At 44.7% G+C, this 20971-nt stretch overlaps 1 protein-coding gene across 3 annotated transcripts in view; it reads left to right on the plus strand.

Moving 5' to 3' along the window:
* Positions 1–19020, plus strand: part of brf1a (BRF1 general transcription factor IIIB subunit a) — a 77084-nt gene extending 58064 nt beyond the window's left edge. For 2 of the 3 annotated variants that reach the window (XM_084012615.1, XM_084012616.1), the window contains exons 17-19: positions 9113–9164; positions 15010–15169; positions 17488–19020. In XM_084012615.1, the coding sequence (XP_083868741.1) occupies positions 9113–9164; positions 15010–15169; positions 17488–17519 (244 nt within the window). In that variant the 3' untranslated portion in view covers positions 17520–19020. The remainder of the gene's footprint in view (positions 1–9112; positions 9165–15009; positions 15170–17487) is intronic. The other variant, XR_014597346.1, reaches the window with a different exon arrangement.
* The last annotated feature ends 1951 nt before the right edge of the window (positions 19021–20971 follow it).

Raw genomic sequence — 20971 nt, forward strand, 5'->3', positions numbered from 1 at the left:
GGAGTCATCACCAGGAAATCGCAATTTCTCTTGTTAAAACATGCATATCTGTGTTTGACCTCAGTTGAAACTTGCCTGAAAGGCTGGAGTTTGAAAGTGGCGCCGTTTTTTCGCTTCTGCTCTTTTTCCGAACAGGAATAGCACACAAGGGTGTGCATTCCTAAAGCACGAGATTTTGATTCTGCGCCTACGGTGACGTCACCGTGGAGGCTACTTGCATAAGCCCACCCCTCTTTCACCACCCAACCCCCCCCCGTCCGCTACCTGACGTCCTGCTGTAAACGTGTCTCTTCAACCGTCTCTGGCTCTTCACTCTCCGGTTCGGGTTCCGACTCTGGTTCGTACATAAATGCCTGAATTCCGTAAGGTTCGTCATTTAGTGTGTGCGCCATGACAGGGGGCTGTTTATGTTTTGGAGTCTGCATGCAGGCAAGCCCCCCCGGCTCTGTCCTTCCTGCGGCGAATCAACGCGCGCCTCATTACATATTATACAATGCACATCCGGACCAGTCAAAACCTCGCGCGTAATCTCGCGTGATAAAATCGCGGTACGAAAAAGGGTCAGAACAAGCTCAATGTTTGATTAAAATTTTTTTTTTTTTTTCTAATAAGTTTTACGAATTGATCCAAAGCGATCCAAGGGGGGCTGGATACGTATAAAACCAGGTTATGACTCCTTTAAGAATTATTGTAAAGAGACAATTTTAACAAAAAAAAAATCATCATCTTGAGCGTTTCATATTAAACCCTGGCCGTTATAAAACATTAGTAAAACCAATAAAACCTAAAAACAAATAATAACCGCAGAGATCAAACAGGGAGCCATTAACTTCCAGTCAATTCAGCGCTAATTTCTCCAAGTAAAAGCCATGAAAGTGGCATCAAACTGTCGCCGGAGTGCCACTGGAGCTGAAGTGCGATGAAGTCAAAGAGGCGAACAGAAGACCATCTGCCTTTCTAGAGAATCATTAACACCGCGTTAACAAAGGCCACCAAAGAAACGCGACCCAAGTGCTTTCTGCGGAGGACAAAGCCGACATGTGATCCTATGTGAGGTCAGCAGTGAGGTCATCGCTCAGGAAGAACCACGCCAACAACGAGTCCTCGGAGAAACGTCGGACGGAGCCGAGTAAAGTCTGGAGCGCTGGCTTGAATACTAACGAATACGATTTCCTGCTAATGGTGGGAAGCTCGTCCCGCGGGGGGGGGATTACAACTTTAAGTGTTTGGTTCCTTTTGATAAAGTTTTTAAGAATTTCTGAATACTAATCAAAGGAGAGTTTCCTCGACCGAAATGTCAATAAATCCCAGATGTCTGCAGAAATCAGCCAAGGACTCGCTGCTGCTTTCACCTTCTTTCTACCACAAAATTAAAAAAGTAAAAAAAAGTAGTTTTTTTAGTTGATTGTGTAAATCTCCAATAGTGTGGAGAGGTGTGGAGGATTTCTGTATTTACTACCTCAACAGTGTGGCCTAGTCCCAGTCTACCCCCCTCAGGCCTTAGACCTTGAACCCTTAGCCATTTAACCGACGTCATCTGGTAAATATTTGTGGCGGCGAGGCTACGTCACGCTACTTTGATGACACACTTTATCTCCGATTGTATCGGATCTGAGCTGAAGTCATTTTCAGAGAATCTGTTTCTTCGTTTTCCAATAAGCAGAATCAAAGGTTGCTTGCATTGCTGCATCTTAAATCCTTAAAGGTTCTGAATCAAAGGTTGCTTGCATTGCTGCGGTTTCAAGTGTTTTATGTTCCACCTTAGATCCTTAAAGGTTCTGTGTAAATCTAATACACCGTCGTCTTTGTTTTCCTTTTCTTTATTTTTTAATTCCTCTGGGCTTCCCCCGCTTTTAAAGTCACAGCACCGTGATTTGTGGGTAATTCCCTCAGGCACAGTCTGCAAAAAATGAGGCGAGAGAGAGAGACCTTAAGCACTAAACTTTGTGGGGGGGACAGTTCTATGGACAGACTTGACCTCTGACCTCTCGCTGGTAGACAGAAGTAGCAGCATGTCATAATGAAAACACACCTTTATACCTTTTGTGAGCTACTTTACGTGGGGAGATCATGCGTTCGATTGTGTGTCCGTCCGTCTGTCCGTGGCTAATCTTGCTTACCGCTGCACCCATCAGCCTGATATTTCCTGCTAATGATTCACACTTATTGATAATCTATTTTATTGACGTGTCACTGCTGACTCATCACCCTTTACTAGTCTGTTGTGAGCCACATTTAGGCCTCATCATGGCTCAAAAATGTGCATACCCGATATATCTTACCATCTACGTCATTCGATAGGACATGAGTTCAACTGTGAGATGGACTCGAGCCGAGGAATGTGGGTGAGAGCTCTTCCTCGTCTCGGCCATTGGGGGAATAACCTGCATGCAGCACATTTAAAACCTGTGATGGAGCTGTAGTCGGTCCATTCTGTTTCCATGGTACCTGAGAAGATGGAGGCGTTTAGTGTTTCCCACTCTGCATCTCACTTTTGTTTTTTTGAAACAGCAGCACTTAACAGATGCTCGTGGGAAGTCCCCGTTCATGGTGGTTGCTGCTGTTGCTATGCCATCACGGCGCTCCAGTAATGGACTTGGATCCACGTGATGATCCAGACTGGAAGATTGAATTCATTTATTTTTACTCCGTTTTAGCATCAGGATTTATTTTTATTTTGTGTCAACGTGAAGACCAAAATAGAAAAATATATTTGTGCATGTTTTGATAAGATAAACATAAACATACAAAATGTGTAATAAAAAAATGTGTTTAAATGTCAGTAATCAAGTAGGGAAGTTTCATGGTGATATCTATTTTTTAAGAAGTCAGAAAAAGTCATGTAAATATTGCTTATCTTTCCTTATAAATTCCATTAACATACAACAAAATCTAGATTTCGACATAAAGGGAAGGGCAGGGAAAAAAACATACTTCTGATTAGTGTATTTCATTTATTTATCTTTAACTATTATTTAAAAAATATATTTGATTCTTTAAATAGTTTTTAAATTATTTTGTATTTTTTTTTTTTCATGTATTGTTTTAAATAGTTTTTTTCCATTTGTCTATATTTTCTGTCCTTTCGTCTCTTAGACTAGACTAGACTTGCTTCAGCCCTCCTCCTCCGGAGCTACATTATTTCTCTTTTATCATTAGCTCGGTTTCAAAGACGTCCATTGTGTTGTATGTGGAGAACAGAGATATAATGTATTGTGTTTTACTTCAAAGAAGAGAACAGAAAAAGGGGGTTGAGGAAACCTTTTTTCCTAATTTGGGGCTCATGAAGTTGGAAACATCAAAGCCTGCAATTAGTTCTAGCAGCAGCTCCTTGTTTCTCTTCTGTGTGGCTTTCTCTTTTTAACGGAGATTCACTCTAAGGTCCATTCTGGGGGTCCTTCGGTTGTAATTGTTCCTCTTTTCTTTTCTTTTTTTTGCATTTTGCCGTATTGCAGCGGAGAGTAAGGCCGCCGGGTTGGGGTCAAAGGGCGATGGGACTGGCCATGTGTGTGAAATGAAATGTGACATGATTCTAATTGTAACATCGTGTCAAATCGTGTAATTTAAGAACTGAAGTGCGTCAAAAACGGGACTTTTCAGGAGTTTATTTTTGGAAAATCAAGTGTGACTTTGTCGCCACAAGGTCTGGCTTTGTAGTGTGTGTGTGTGTGTGTGTGTGTGTGTGTGATCATACTCCTGTTAACCCATTGATCTGTTCAGGACTCTGATCTGTGTGTGTGTGTGCGTGTGTGTGTTAATAGCGTGTGATCCTCCCCATTTGTGTGATTAGTGGTGTGTAACACTGTGATCCTCCCCTCTGGTCACGCCACCAGGCTTCTGATGACACACACACACACACAACCTCATATCACTACCTTACTTTATAAAACACTTTAATGAAACACTCGTTCTGTCTCAAGCATAAATTTCATTTGGGGGGGGGGGGGGGGGTTTGTGTGTGCGTGTGTGTGCGTGCGCGCGTGTCGCCCACAGCCGTTAACAAGCCACCCGTCTCAATGAATGGCTAATCTCCGTTCACAAGACGAGTCACGGTCCCTAAAAATATCTGGAGGACGAGCTTGGCGCCGCGCTGCGCAGCCGAGCGCTAAATGACCCAGAATCCATCTGGAGAAATGTCACAGCTCTCATCAAACAGCCACGCATGGGCGAGTGGGTTATTAAATATGACCGTGTGAGTGTGTGAACGAACCAACAACCATATACATTATAAACATTACAACCACTAGGTGGCCCAAAGGCCAAAAACAGATTGTTCACCGTCTTATAATGTTTCACTGTATTTATTGTTGAGAAGATTGTCTGAGTGCTAGTGGTTAGCTTAGCATAAAGACTAGAAGCGAGGGGAAACGGCTAGCCTGGCTCTGGGAAAACGCCGCTAAAGCTAACTTATCTGGGAGAGCAGTTTCTTCGGATTAGAGCGTAATAAATGCCCTCAATGTAAATGTAAAATGTTAGTTTTTGGTCAAACCTGGCAACCTCACTGTGACATGAGGACGAGGGGAACTTCCTGTCTGTATATATATGCATACGTTATGCATTTTACTGTCTGTCTCAATGCACATGTGCTCATCGAAATAATCCAGTCCCTTGTGTATCTACAGTACCAGGTACTGTGTGTGTGTGTGTGTGTGTGTGTGTGAGTGTGAGTGTGAGAGAGAGAGAGAGAGAGAGAGAGAGAGAGAGAGTGTGAGAGAGTGTGTGTGTGTCTGTGTGTTGAATGGGGTCAGTGCTGTGTGGACCGGCCAGAGGAGAAGAAAACACAATCAGTTCTTTTGGCTGAATCTGCGTCTCCTCCTGCCAAGCTGCACACCGGCCCACAATGCACTGCAGCCTGAATGGACACAACTCTCATTTGTGAGTCTGCATTGTGTGTGTGTGTGTGTGTGTGTGTGTGTGTGTGTGTGTGTGTGTGTGTGTGTGTGTGTGTGTGTGTGTGTGTGTGTCCTTTCGTGTCTGGGAAACTATGAGTGGGCACCACAGTTGCGTGTGTGGCTTTTCTGTGATTATGCCTGATTTAATTGTGCTGAAAGAGGCTGTGTGTGTGTCTGTGTGTTTGTGTGTATGTGTGTGTGTCTGTGTGTGTGTTTGTGTGTGTGTGCCTCGGAGGATCCAGTCCCCAGCTGTAAAATTGAGTTGGAAGCTCAGATTATCATCATTTATTTACATCCGAGCTCGTCGCAGAACTAATTTGATTCAACCCTCCAGTTTGCAGATTATTCCTCCTCCTCCTCCTCAGTCTCATCCTTCCTCCCCGTCATGTTATTGATTGGATTATGGTATGAATAATGAAATTATTCTCTTTACTTTTGGTTCGTCCTGGTTTATTCATGCCAATCAAAAAAACAACACAGAAGCAGCGATGAAGTAGAAGTTGATTTTAATTTAAAAAACAACAAAACAGAAAAACAAAGAGATGCAATCACCAGCAGGCGAGATTGAAAACAACGAGAGGCTTGTAGAAACGTCTCACCTCGATGCTAACGAGCTGAGCGACAACAAAACGTCAGGGAAACGCACACAAACACAGCAGAGTAAACACCGGGGCGGCCGGATTAATGGTGAATCGGCTCTAATGCAGGAAATGAAATCATAGGGGAAGTGAATGTGATAATAATAGAGTGTGTGTGTGTGTGTGTTTCTGCAGCAGCTACTGGTTTCATCGTCGGTTTGAAAGGCTCCAGAGACCCCAGAGTGAGAATTAGAAATGATAATATTTGTGATTCTGAACGAGAGGCGGGATCTTTTCCGATCCCGGCGATCACAGTTTCAGATTTGGATGATTTTTAAATAATCAGTTTTAGTGTTTTTGAGATAATTCCCACTTTTGAGAAGTAAACGGGGGGTTAGTTGGGAGATAGCAGGTCAACAGTTGATGCCACGTAGAGTTGGTCAACTTCATCCGAAAGCTGGCAACCTGGAGGACAATTTGAGATGCAGCTCAGCAGCATTTATTACACAGATTTGGTGCTAAATTTAACAAGATTTACTTGAGAATTGATGCAAGACCCTGAGGAACACCATCAAAAAAGGCCAGGCTGTGATTTTGTGTCTAAAACTTTTGATATTTGGAGATTTTTGGCATTTGTACGTCGAGGATTCTGTTCTGGAAACCTCCTTATTGTGGATACACCAAAGAAAACCACCGTCCTCTGAAAGTCCTCGGCCTCTAATTTGCGGTTGTGAGGATTCACGAGGCTGTGATTATCCTCGGGGTCACGACGAGTCCTTTTATACCGTGACGATTCTCACCACCATGAAACGTCGCCGGAAAACTTCTTCTTGCATCTGTAGAGCCGACACCTCCTCCGTTTTACTCTTAACCCTCATCTTTCTCCTTAATGGTTCATTCTGTGGTTTCAGCCTGCCCTCTGACCTCTGACCCCCTCGTGACTATTGACCGCTGGTGATGAGCTAAAATAGATTCTTGTTGCCGTTGATGACGCAGCGGCACGGAGATCCGAACTCGTTTAACAACGATCTGTCGGATGCATCTTTTTACTCGTTTAAGAAAACGCAGATTTGAGTTTTGTCTCCATGGAAACGTGGCGAGTCACCATCTGTCAGTGGATTATTTGTGTTGTATTGATTATTATTGATCCACGTGTGATTGGAGTCACATGATGAGTTTTAACCCGTTTTAACTCTTTTTTCCTTCCTCCCCTCGTTTCTCTGTCCCATATTTCCCTCTGGCTCATTATTTGCTCACTTGCTCCTTTTGTGCCCTCCTTCTCCTCCTCGCCGACCTCCCCGCCTGTTTGCTTACCTCCCTCCCCTCCATCCTCCCCCTCCCTCCCACCCAGGTCAAGGCCCAGGGGAGTGAGTGTAGTCTAGCACATGTACCAAGGCCCTGAATAGTTCTCAGCGGGGAGCGGTTCGCCGGCCTGGCAGGGATTTTCTAAATAGCTTAGGGGGAGGAGGAGGGGGGAGGAGGGGGGAGGGTGAAGATGCCATATTTTCTGTTACCCATCCTTCCCCCTCTTTCCACCGGTTGAAGCAGATTAATTAAAAGCTCACTCGCTCTCTCTCTCTCTCTTATCAGTGAGAGTTGAGCGTTTACTGTAAGCCTCCAGGGAGGACTCAGAGCCGGGTGGGGGAGGGGGGCGGGGCCTCCGGGACGAGGCTAATTCCAGCCGGTGGGACGGAGGGGCGGCTGCTGAGGAATTACCGCCGGTGGTACGCTCATCGCCGATTATCTCCGCCACTGTCAAGGAAGAGATTGTGCTGGCAGACAAGTCTGCCTGTCAGTCACAGTTCTGCTCTCATTTCACACCAGTTTTCCCTTTTTTTCTTCCTTCTCGCTCCCGTCTGTAATTTGAGCCGGTCGCCTGAAACCAAGAGAGACTCGGAGAGCAGCCGCAGTAATCAAAATGAAATCCTCAACCTTTATTGTGTCAACAGTAAATCCTGTAATAAAAGGAGTGTAATGAATATAAATGTATTGTAATGCAGGTTTGCGAGCAGCAAAATCTTAATAATATCCAGCTGTGCTCTGTGCAGAGAGCAACAGTCAGCGGTAATCCTCGTATGTAATGACTATTACCACTACAATGATTATTAATAATTATGATTATGTTGCCGCCTGCTGTGATGCCCATCTCCTCTTAATGGTTCCAGAGCTGGCTTCATTTCAGATAAGGGACTGTGTGGAAGTTATTGGTAAAGCCCAACCCATGTGGGATTATTTAAGGTGCCCAATGCTGATTCCAATATTATGGATTATATAAAAGATAATATATATTTTCCCAGACAGCGTCCTCCTAGAAGACGTTAAATAAGTATTTGTTTAATGAATAAAGAAGAAGTTCAAGCCAGTCGCTGCTTTAATATTGGTTTGTTGGTCCTCGGAAAGCTGCCTCAACCCAAAATAAACTTTATGAAAACTATATGTTTATGTAACTATAAACGTTTTAAAATGATGCCGAAGTCACGGCAGAATGACGGCGATTTGTAAAAAGTGTGAAGTCATGCTTTGTTAGGTCCGTCTGCAAGACGAGAAGCTAACTACATTTAAAATGCTTGTTTTCTGAATGGAGTCTGGTTGATGGATGCTAACATTGTAGCTGCTCCATCAACACTCCAAATAAGGTCATCTAGAGAGAGATTGTTGTAGTCTCTGGTTTCTACACATAGTCTGGTTCGGTCTCTGGACTAATATAATAATAATAATAATAATAATAATAATAATAATAATAATAATAATAGCTGATTATTTCACAGTTGTAAATTAATTCACCTTCCAAACCCGGAGAGCAGGTTTTTGGTATCGCGTCCCTAAGTTGATAATTACGATCCTGGCGTGGCCGCCATCATAATCGGCATCACTCAGGCAGTTCTCTTCAAACACTGCTTGACATGAAAATCCATGTCATTACATTCATGATTACAGGATTGTATTGTTGACACAATGAAGGCGAAGGATTTCATTAAGATTAGCAGCAGACTCTGGGTTTTATGCGGGCCGTCGTCGGGCTGCAAACTCAGAAACAAGGAGATGGAAATGAAGGGAAACATATCACCTGATCTGCTCAGTGAAAGGTTTTATTGTCTTGTAATAACTATAAAAACACGACTGTGTGGGAATGAACACCTTCACTCTGAGAGGCGACTCCTCCCACGTAAACCTTGTGTATTCATGGCTGTTTTCCTCTGCTGAGCCGGTGATTTTCCCACCGTGTTTGGTGAACTGGTTTATCTGAGGAGAGCTGGGCGGACTGGGAAGGATTTCACTTCGACCTTGAGACAAACTGAAGTGACGCCTGATGCCAGGTGCTGCTACGAGAGTATAAAGGACGCTTGTTTTCTCGCTGGTGTTCAGATTCTCATAACACGGCCGGTCTGTGAGCTCCGTTAACTCCTTTATTTCCTTTAACAAATGCACAACAAGACAATTGTTATTCCTTATTTCATTGTTTAGTATTTTAATCATGCCGTGTATTTTATCATTAACCTCCCTGTTCTATTTCCTCTCTGTGAAGCACTTTATACTTTGTTTTGCTCCATAAATCAAGTGTATTATTATATTATTGTTATTATTAAATCCAAGATAGAAAAGAAGTCAAATGAAGAATAAAGTTTGGTTGTGTGTTTGCAGGTTGCAGCCGTTCATCACCGGGACGCCCAATAAGAAGCCGGCTCTGGAGCAGGTGAGCCGCCGCCACACATCTGCTTTTAACACACGTGCACACGCACGAGCGTGCACGGACGCTCCGCCGGTATATATGGTATAGACGTATAAAAGCAAAAAATACAATTAACTTGAATAAATAAGCTCTTTTTTTATTGGTTAAGACACATGATGTTCTGCTTATCTTGGTCCAGGTAGCATTAATGCATTTATTATTATTATTATTATTACTAAGAATTCTTGTTTTACTGACAAGAATGTCCATTTAATGGATGTAAGCTACATTCAGAAGGGCGGGATGATGAGGGGAGACGGGGGGATTGGATGGAGGGTACGAGCCAATGGGAGCCTTCCGGAGCAATGCCTCCCATTGGTCACTTTCTATGCAGGCCTATGGCTGATGGACTGAATGGATTTTTTTTAATTCCAAATCGTAGCTTTAATATATACATGTAGGCCTTTTTGTCCCTAAAGATCAACTCCTCAAAACCCTAAAACATGTCTGCGTGTTAGATTTATATATTTGTTTCAGACTAGAGCGATGCGAGGCCTCCGAGGCTTCGGCTGGACTCCCTCATCACTCTCTCCTGCTCGCCCATTAAATTCTAATTGCTGATTTTTTGCTCAGATCTCCTGCAGAGCGGACGGGGATAAATAAATCTCAGCTCGGGCCGCGTGAGAGCTGAACCTCACTGCGTCTTTGTTTGCCCTTCTGTTATTACTCCTCCTCCTCCTCCTCCCTCCGTGACGTTCACTGCTCCTAAAAAAAAAAAACTCAGACAAGGTCTTAAAATACATACGGCTTTAAACTCGGACATAAAAATGTCTTAAACAGCACTTTTAGAGGTCTTTTCTCCTCCACCCTGCGGTGATGGGCTTCTGTTGGCCCGACGTCAGCTTTTCCATGAATCCAGAATCCGTGTGTCGATCTGCTTCACTGAAAACCCGGCTCGACTCGCTGTCTTTGAACAGGACGTCCTCATTTCTTTAGAGCTTCACAGCAGCCATCTTCAGGGAGCCGCCGCGGGCCAGTTTTCCCCAACTTTGTTTCTTAATTTGATTTTAAATTGGGCCCAAATTCAATCACAGGTAGCTTTTACACCCCCCCCACACCGTATCTCATTGCTTCGCTTCCTGTTTCACACTGCCGCTGATCTGTGTTACTTCCAATGATTTACTTCTCCCTTTTCAACACGTTCCTCTCCATCAGCCCATAAAGAAGCAAAGTGACAGCAGTTATTTCTGGAGTCCAGCGTTCGAAGTTCCATTAATTTCTCGGCGTAGACGGCGTTTCGCTGACGGACCGTCGGAGCGCTTAGAAACTCTGATAGACACAAAACTCTTCAAAACACAGAAGAAGAAAAGCAAAGTTAGAAGCCTGCGGACGTTAAAACTGAAGGGCAGAAGTCACATGACCCTCTAAGGTGTGTTTCAGTAAGAAACAGACAATCACAGAGATAACACTGAAGCTAAATATTACCTTAAATTTCACTTTTAGGATAAATTCTGAATGTTTTCGGAACACTCTCCAAATGAAACCGCCAAAATAAAAGCGCTGCCAAAGCAACAGGTGGCGCTATCACGTGATAACTGCAATTAAAACGTTTTCTGTGTTGAGTTTCACCAAAGGTGCGTTTTCAGCGACCTAAAGAACGTGCGAGGATTCCACATCTTGGATTTTTTCGCAACCAGTGAAAGGAAGTGACCATATTTGGACTTCATCACTGGAATGCCTTAATGTCAATGTGCTAGTTTTAAAACAAGCGCACGTTGCAGTTCCTCAAATGGCCACTTGAGGCTCTAAAAGCAGTTAAATCCTCATAGACCTCCGTGTTAATATGTTAAAGTCACCAGTTTAAACGATGTTCAGGCTTACATTAGAGGTAATTAAAGGCGGAGCCCCTTCAAGTGACACCAAAAAACCGTCTTCACTTCCAAGATGGCTGCAGAGCAAACCTGTGTTCCCGGAGACCACGTCCATGTTTTCTACACTCCATCGGTTCAGAAGTGACGAGCTGCTGCACTGATGGCGGCTTCTTCCTCGCCGTCACCTCCAACACAGCGCTCCGTAGTGTCGTTAAATTATCCAGGAGACTGGAGTGTGTCTAAGTGGAGGACGTTTGGAGGGGGGGGGGGTTCTTCCTCCCGCTGTAACCTGTATCTCCATCTCTGTTCCTTCTTTCCTCATCATTTCACTTCATGCTTCAATCCCCCGTGTCCTCCTCATCTCTTCCAATTAATGCTTCTCTGCTGTCCTCTGTTTTCCCGTCACTCTCCGTCCCCCTCCCTCCCCCTCCGACCCCCATGTGCCGTTGGCGTTCGGGCTCCGTCAACCAGGAAGAAAACTTTGCCACGAGGGGGCCGGGTCAACAAGGCTTGTTACTTAGCAACCCCCCCTCACCTCCCTCCCTCCCCCCCTTGGGAACTGGAGGCAAACGGGCGTCGCCATTGGCTGACGGCCGCCCCGCTCGCTCGTGGCTCTTGTTATGTAACCGGATTGAAAAGAGATGTTTGTGCTTTTTGGGGGCGTCGCTTGCCAGACTCGTTCTGCTCTGGCGCTTAACAGCAAACTTGATTTTTCCTTTCGCCCTCTTCAGCCACCCGGCAATTACTCCATACGCCCCCCCTCCCTCCCCGACGACAAGCCGAGGGAGGAAACGATCACCTGACAAGACTAACTAGTAGATTTCTGCCATTTGAAGGAGCCCCAGCTGTTCTCTGCCGTTCTTCTTCTTCCCTGAACCGCACTGAGACGTTGGGGATTCTCAGAGAGGCTTAGAAATCTGAAAGGGTGGTGATGAGGTCACGGGAGAGAGAGGGGCTTTGAACTGCAGACGGTCGCCATGGCGTTGCAGCGATAGCAAGCTGCTTATGCAAGCTATAGTCTTGGCAATAGACGTCCATTTGAAGTAGGGTTCTCGGGGAAGCTGTCGGCCGGCGGTAAACCACATGACGTTCATCGGCTCGTCCCGTAAGAAAGGCGTTGACCTCGCCGTTCACCCCGATGATGCAGGCAGAACGAGATGTTAACACACAGTTAGAATGATTTAGATCACACCAGTAACCGAACAAACAGGCAGAATTAGAGCCATGAATGTTTAAAAGTCATGCCAGTTATGGAAGATGGTCTTTCTGAAGATTAAGGCAATGAAAGTGATGCCTAAATACGTAGAATAATCATTAAAGGAAGTAAATAAGCTTGTATAGAACGAGAAAAGCAACATGTTGAAGATGTGGGTCCTGACGAGCTGATTTAAAGCAAAAGAAAGAAGAGGATATATTTCAGAGTCTGTGCATCACTTGTTTTACATCCAGGCTCCTGAAAGCACAAAAATACCAACATTTTAACCGTATGAAGAGTGAAAACCTCCAGACGGAGATAATACGATGAAGTAAACAGTAGACTTAAAAAAGGATATCGTGGTTCCTCATTAAACGTAATAATTGTGGGTCTGTTCTTCATTTGTAGAAGTTGGTTTTATGTTGGATTAATCCACGGAGGCCGACGGTGACGCTCATCGTCGCCGGAAACAAGTCCTCATGTCATACGACGAAGGACGTGGTTTCTGTCAGCGATGCTTTCTGGTCGTCGTGACGATAAAAAACCTCTGATGTGAGTTAGCTCCTGGCTAACTCGTCTCTGCCAGTTGCTCCGAGGAAACTGCAGGCGATCGGATGTCAACATCCCATAAAACCCTCTGAGCGCTCGTTTCCTGTCGATGGTTGGCCTCCTCGCTCCTAACGAGCACGTTTCCTCGTTAAGGTGCCGAGACTCGTCCAAGTTGGAGTCTCTTCCTGCTTTCCAACGCGATCTCGCTTCGTCCTCCTCTTCTCCGTTTAGCAGCTCTCCTAATTAGTCTGCAGCTCCGTGTTTATGTTTCTCTTCTTAATTAGTTTAATGTTTCCACGTTGTTTCACCGGCGGTTAATGAGGCGTCCTGTGACGGGGGAGAAAAGCTGGAGATTTGATGCTTTTTTCTTCTTCTTTTTTTGTCGGCCGAAAATCACAATGTGAGGATATTAAAAGAAATGTGAAGGAGAGAGGGATGAAGTTGAGGGAGGATGTGGGTAGAAGTAAAGAGAGGCTCACGAGAGGAAGCGTGAAATTAAAGAAGGAGGTGGGAGGAGAAAGGAAGGAGGTAAATTGGAGGGCGAGATGGCAGAAAGAAGGGGCCCTCAGCGGGGGACTCGGAGAGGCCGGGAGAACCAAAATCACACCGTGGACCCTCCACCTGCCTCTCAGCCAGCTTTCTAATTAGCACCCGGCTGAAAGGGGAAGTGTGAAAAATCCTGAACACCATGTAGATTTGTTTCATTTCCAAAGCCGGAGAATCGGCTCGGTTGTAGATAGCTTTATTAGTTTCTGGAGCCAGCGGCGGGTTGGAGATGAGATCCTCCCCCGTCCTCCCCCCTCTGGTGGAACGGCCTGTTTGCCCTTTAATATCTGTACAATTCATCACTAAGCAGAATAAATAGTTCTTCGGGATGAGCGTGTTTTCCGAGGGGAAATTTTGTTCGTCGGATGGCGGTGCAGATTTAAAAACAGATTGAATCAGTCGTCACCGGGTGATTCGGTGTCGCCGCGGTGGAGATATATGGATGTTATATGGCGTCGTATATTGCGGTCGTGTAAAGTCATTTCTGATTGGCCCAGCAGGGCGGGCTTTTATAATGTTTAACCTCCATTCTACATCTGAAGTGGTGATTTGGAGTTGGACATCTGATTGAAGCAGTTGACATAAACCATAAAGCAGCGTATGCTTTAGGGGGCGGGGCTTACCTGTTGATTGACAGGTTGTTACGTGTGTGTGTGTGTGTGTGTGTGTGTGTGTGTGTGTGTGTGTGTGTGTGTGTGTGTGTGTGTGTGTGTGTGTGTGTGTGTGTGTGTGTGTGTGTGTGTGTGTGTGTGTGTGTGTGTGTGTGTGTGTGTGTGTGTGTGTGTGTTCTGCCCCACTAGACTCATGATGTCATAATGGGGAGGAAAAGTAATTCTGGAAACCAGCCGCTTACACGGCTCTATTAAACTGTCGGTTTCCGCGGCAACGGGACGGTAGCTACCTCTTAAGTGGCGCTAACGACGCGTGAAACTGACCCCCCGAAGCAATCTCCAAACATGGTTTCTATTTGTGGCCCCGCGTGTTCATGGCTGTTTGATTTGTCGTCTTTGTGAGGGGAAAACGTACGACGGTATTAGACGGACACGTTTCACGCCGCCGTTCAACTGTGACCTTTGTTTGTGTCATCGTTTCCACAGAAGCGTCTCTCCGACCTCCACAGATTCCATCACACTTGTTTATTTTCTCTTTCCTCCTGTTTTCAGGCGGCTTGTTTTCTCATATAAAATAAAAAACGGCTCTATTTTTGTCTCCCAGCATGCAACTGGACAAAAAGGCTCTCCTGGTTTTTTTTATGGGTTGTTTGAGTCACCTTCGGTCGCCCTGCAGGGGGGGGGGGGGGGGGGGGGGGGGTCGCCACACACACACACACACACACAGAAACAAAAAAGGGGGCGCTTTAATTACATTTCTGCCCCGCAGTCCCCCCTCGTTTTAAATTCGGTTCTTATGAACTCTGAAGGAGACTCTCGGCCCGCGGCGACGCGACGCTGCACGTTTTATAAACCCGTCCAATCCTCCATGAGATCATACTGGAGATAATGAAGGTCGTGGTCACGCTCAGACGCCGTGATCACAGATGAAACGTCCTCCTCATACACAAGCACCGCCGTACTGTTTATTATTATTATTATTATTTTTATCATTTTAAAAGCCATATGAGATCAGATCCAGATACCTTAGATTTCCCCGGGGAAACTTGTTGTCGCGCAGAGGAAAATATTAAAAACACACTGGGTTTTTTTTTCAGCTCGCCAGCTCCAACCCCCTGCCGGTGCCCGTGGGAGCCCCCGCCAGCAGCGTGGTGGTGGAGAGCGGGCCGGTCGTGTACGATGACGCCGCTGGTGAAGAGGAAGACGAGGAGGAAGAGGAGGCTTGTGTTAGCGCCATGGACCTGCTGGGGAGTAACGGTCAGGGTCATTTAATTCACCTTTTTAACACCGGCATCGACAGAGAGCCAGCCGTTACCCAGCATGCCATTCAGCGGCGTGACAGTTAACATTGTAGCGAGAGACGGAGAAAACGAGCCAATCTGCTACAAAGTATTCCTCTACGACTAATCTGCGTTTTCTCAAATTGAAGCCTTAAAAAAACTCATTTTCAAACGGTTTCCACGAAAGACGGGAGCGGCGGTCTCCTGGGTGAAAGTCCTCTGCCACCACGACCCCCCCCCCCCCCCCACACACACACACACACACACAGACTTCCATTGAAAATAGTTAAAACCAATTTCACTGGAAACCTTCTCCACCGTGCGACTGGGACAGTTGTTGTGTGGGAAAGTATTTCTTGTTTCGGAGGAGAGCTTTACCCAGCATGCTGTTTGGCAGTGTGACAGTCAGTCTGTGTACCCTCTCACGAGAACTACACAGACTGTGTATTACTACTTTGTTTATGTATTTGTATAGTTTATTTGATGGAGACGGATGCCATATATACGTAGACAGCTGATCTGAATCATGGTGTTCATAGATGATGCTACTTTGCAGCAACCGTCTCTAGAAGAAGCTTTTATGTAACTGAGATTAGAAGAAGGTGTGAGACGGGATGCAGTGAGACAGGATGCAGTGAGACAGGATGAAGCACACATTTAAAGGTGAGACACGAGTCCAGGTCTGTAGTCAAGAAATTCAAAACACAGCCACATCTCCACACTGTAAAAAGATTTATTATAATTATTCTTTTTTTAATTGATCGATTCAAAGTTCCCAAAATCCTGAATGTTTCGGAGGTTTCAATACCAGAAAAATACGACTGTAAAATGAGCGTAGAAGTAAAGAGAGCGCAAAAGTATTTGAAGATGAGTAAAAGTTTGAATATGAATGAAAATCTTAAGAACTTGAGAACTTAATTGGCTGCAGAAGCTGCAAATCAGATAAATATTTCACTCGTTGGGTCGCAGTAATTACATCTAATCAGCTATTAAAATGTTTCCTTCTTTTGATTGGCGGATAAATTAAGTTGTGAAGTTCTTGATGAAGTTCTTGAATGTAAAACGATATAAAGGCGGTGGGCGTCGGACTCCGGCGGTCTGGCCTGTGAAACGGTTCTTTCTGTTAATGAATGTGGGTCTGGGGGTCGTGGGTCTGGGGGTCACGGCTCCGTTTGGGGGCTCAGACTCCCGGTGCGTTTTAATGAGCTCCAACTAAAATTACATTTCTTCACTTTACGTCTCCGGCTGTTAAAAGTTTAAGGTCCCTGACTCTGCTGCAATAAAAGCAACTTAATTGATTCCTTTCTGGAAACTCTTTGTTTGTACTCTCACCCCCGTCTGCCCCTCCACAGCGAGGTCAAAGGTCAGGGTTCGCCTCAGAGCGGCACCTCTGGAGCCGGCGGAGCCTCGACGTCACCGGAGATTAAACCGGCCGGCTGATGGACGGTCTCCTGAGGGACTTTAACGTTTTCCTGGTCCGACCTGTTGCCCTGGTTACCGTCCGAGTCTGACTCGGTGACATCGGGGAGTCGGACGTTTAAATCAAAGCCTTCTGACTCTTAAAGCGTCACTTTTCTCAGACGGGGTTCAGCGTGGCGGCTGGAAGCCGAACCCTGATTGGTTCCTCGAGTCCCGAAGGGAACGTTCAGAAGCTGTCGTCCGTTTTGATTGGTCGGAGTGTAATTGATACTTTTGCTCGGCCTTCTGTTTAGTCTGCTTCGGCTCTTACACTAATTAAAGTGCAGCGACTTTAAAAATAACGTGTGGAGGAGCCAGCTTCTCTGCAACTCTGGAATATTTGCCTTTTTTATTCTCAGTTTATCTTCAATGATGTTCTTCAGAAAAACATAAATGTTGTTAAAACGTTTTCTAAATAAATTACTTACATTCCAGTTATTCTTTTATCCAATACTCAATAATTTAACCTAAAAGTACTTTAACATTTGTTATATTTGCATAGAAATGAGAGTACTTGTACTTCACTTGTGCATTTCCATTTTACTCACCTTCATCTCAGGTATATGTTGTACTTTTTACTGCTCCACATTTGTCTGACAGCTTTGGTAAATAAAATACTTCCTGTCCAGTAAAAACCACGTTCTTAAAATGAATAAACTCTTTAAATCTTAAATGAAATGATTCCAATGCATCGTCACCAAGATGAAAAGAGCTGACATGCAATGATTTTATAGAATATGATGCGTTGCTGTAGATTTAAACTGTCCAATGGTTTATTAAGGTATCTGAGCTAATAGATATAAACCTGTCTCTAATCCCTCCCCATCTCCCCTGCAGATTATGGCAGTGACGGAGATTACGACGACTGACTCCAGCAGACGTCTTCCCTGGATTTTTATCCCCAACGGCGGACAATTTTGAATCCTCGAGTGAACGTTTCCAGCCGGGGCCCAAACGGCTGCAGACGGGCGCCGTGATGCCGAGAGGAAAGAGAGGAAACGTGCAAGAAAAGAGAAGCTGGGGGGTAAAAAGGAATCTCAGCTGGACTGAACCGGGAGGAGACGCTGAAGTGGAAACGAGGGATGAAGTATATTTGTCGTGGTGCTCACTAGGAAATACTCCAGCAAGCTTTAGTTCAGACATTTCAGGTTAAAACTGGACCAAAGTGTTTAAACGCCTCGTCTCTGTGGGAGTCCGTGTTGCCTTCACTTCTCAGAGAAAACGTGGTTTTTCTTGCCATCACGGTGAACGGAGGATGCAAAACCTGTGAAAGTGAATTGAAGTGAATCCAAGTGTCATTCATCCTCTTTTTTTTCTCAATAATTCACACACTAAAGCATCGCCATGGTAACCTCAATATTTAAAACGCTTGTGAGAAGAAGCAGTTTTGTAAATAGTAATATCAATTTAGTTTCACCGTTTTTGGATCCTGCATTCAACGTGGAGGCGTGCGAGAAAAAAACGTTTTCTTCAAGAATTCAAAGTATATGATATTTAAACACATCTTTACAAACCTCAGTTAAGTCAGACGTGTTAACTCACTTTAAATCGTTCCGGGTGAAAAGTCGTAAAGTAGCAAAAAAAAAGAACAAAATGTGAATCGTTATTATCCTTGAACTCGCACTTTCGCATTCGTATACACTCGGAGTACTTCCTCAGCTCCTCTCCGACGAGCTAGCATGAAACGTACTTAACAAGCTTCTAACAATCAGGGAGTGTGAGATTGATGCTCAACGCTCCGATCAGTATTTATTGATGCCTTAGATGATCGGGCGATGGACGCGCGCCGTCTGCTCCGCTTAAGTCAAAGTATTACGACGACGTTGCCTTTTGAACAAATAAGCAATCCCACGTTATGTGCCGATGTTTGCCAAGATGATGTTGAATCCCCCAAAAAATTAGATTTTAAGTTCAAGTTAGCTTTAAAAATGAGGTGGGGGTTTTTTTGTTTTTGTTTTTGTTTTAAGGTGGTATTGACTTTGTTTGGGCTTTTCGTAATCCTTTTTAAGGTGGACTTGATTCTCTATATTTAATTTATGGGATAATGTCATTTGATTTGTGTTAAATATTCTTCACACCAGAATGTAAATACATTCTCTGCGATATTTTATTTTTCCAAATTAGCGATTGAAACCCGATCAGAGAGAGAAATCTATTTTGTATTTAAGCTTTTATGATTATTTTGTTGTGTTGGAGAATGGTGTTTTGGGGAAGATGAACTACATTGTGGCCTTTTCACTGTGTCCACACGACAGTATTTAAGGAGGCGCGTCGGTTGACATCGACGGCCTCTGTGTTGCTGCTAAAGGTCCTGATGTTACATCTGACTATCGTTGTGTGCGTTTGCTGCTACAGTAAAGATTTCACGAATGAGAGAAAAAAAATGTGCTTGTTTGTTTTTATTTATTTTTTTTGCGTTAAAGGAAATAATGTGTCGCTAAATGCCGAAAAAAAACTATATATATATATATATATATATATAAATTAGCAACTTTGTGAGCAACGAGGCCGTTAAGGTCACGGCACTTCGTAGTCTTGTTTAAGATACGTAGAAGCTTCACAAATAACCAGAGGGGTATCTGCTGCCTTGTTTTATATCGTAGAACAAAACGTTCGTGTTAGCTTGTGCTAACCACGGACCTTATTCTCAAGAATTCACGTGCTAATTGGGACGCTGATAGGATCCATGGATGTAAAACTATTAGTTTCAAGGTATATTTTTTTTACATTGTATTCCTTTCTTGGAAAAACAACAGAGTTTTGGGGCCAAACTCATTTAATTAGTTTTGTTCAGTGATTATTTTTCTTTTGTTCACCTTTTTCGGTGAGGTGTTACTCAAAGTCCTCCTGGGCGTCCTTCGACTCACCCACACGGTTTGTAATGACGTAATTTTCATCATCATCATCATCATCATTATCTATGTAGCATTGAACGCTGACAGAAAACAGCAGCATCTGGTGTGTTGGAGACCCGACACCGTCCTCCGTCATCGATCGTTTAACGCCCGCACAGTGTTCCAGTCTTCAGGAGGTTTTGTTGTTTCCAGAGATGTTCGGCGCCTCTGGCAGCGAGCGGAGAGATTCTAAAGAAAGACGAGTCGCTCCTCAGGGTCGGAGGAAACCTGAAACCGAGGAGGCTCTGACATCAGATCCTGTTTGCTGAGTCTTTTACACGCAATCATCCTCCTCGTTGTTTCAGAGACGCTGCCTGACCTTTTCTTTGGACTTTAAGGCCTTTGTTTAACGCCTGTTGTCTCTACGACAACGCTGTGGTGGCAACCTGTCAATCACCAGGTAGCCCCGCCCCCTAAAGCATCCCCTGCTTTCTGGTCTGGTGGACTCTAAATGGACCATAATGTACTAAATGAACTTCATGCTGGATTGAAGAAGACTTGAAACTAGAGATTGAGACCATAAACTCATGTTTACAATGTTTACTGAGATAATACATCAAGAGAGAAGTAGGACCATTTTCTCATAGACTTCTATACAACCAGAGAGGAGTCGCCCCCTGGTGGCCAGCAGAGAGAAGTAGGACCATTTTCTCATAGACTTCTATACAACCAGAGAGGAGTCGCCCCCTGGTGGCCAGCAGAGAGAGTGATAGTTTTAAAGGCACTGCAGCATTGGCTTTACTTCTCAGAACCGGAGATTACTGTCTGAACGCTACAGAGACTAAACTGGCTGTAATGTACTTTCTTGACCATCATAGTTTATATTGTTAAGGACAAAGAAAAACAAGAAATCTCCAAGATTCATTCTTCATCTGAAGTGCGTCTAAGTTAGTCCTATTTAACGGATTATCCGACGGCATGAAAACGTTGAGGCCCCGAGCCGCCACGGCGAACCGTCGTCCTCTTCGTCTGAACCCGACTTGAAAACCGACGACGCTTCAGGGCCCCTTTTTTCTGGAAACGGACTGATTCGAGGGAACTATTACGTTAAACTCGCCGTGACCCTTCCGCACGCGTCCCGGTTTTATTTATTTTTTTAAAGGTTGACGTCTCTCCTAACGCGGCCCGGGAAATAATTTCATGGTTTCTGATGCTTTGTAATTGTGCTGTCAGGTCAGCTTGTCGGGTTCGCCTTTCAGCTTTCCTCGCCGCTCCCCGGGGGTTGCCGTGCCGACGCAGCTACGCAGCATTTACACACTTTTACTGAAACTTAATCTTCCTCCAACACCAAACTTTTACAGTAACCTTTACAGTGCAGCCGAGGGAGGGAGGGAAGAAGAAAACTTTGTTTGGTGTGGAGTTTTGTTAGTTTGTGACCTCGCTGACCTTCCTCGCTGCGAGGAGGAGGAGGTGGGAGGAAGGATTCC

The sequence above is a fragment of the Eutrigla gurnardus genome (genome assembly GCF_963514095.1).
Source record: "Eutrigla gurnardus genome assembly, chromosome: 7".
NCBI lineage: Eukaryota > Metazoa > Chordata > Actinopteri > Perciformes > Triglidae > Eutrigla > Eutrigla gurnardus.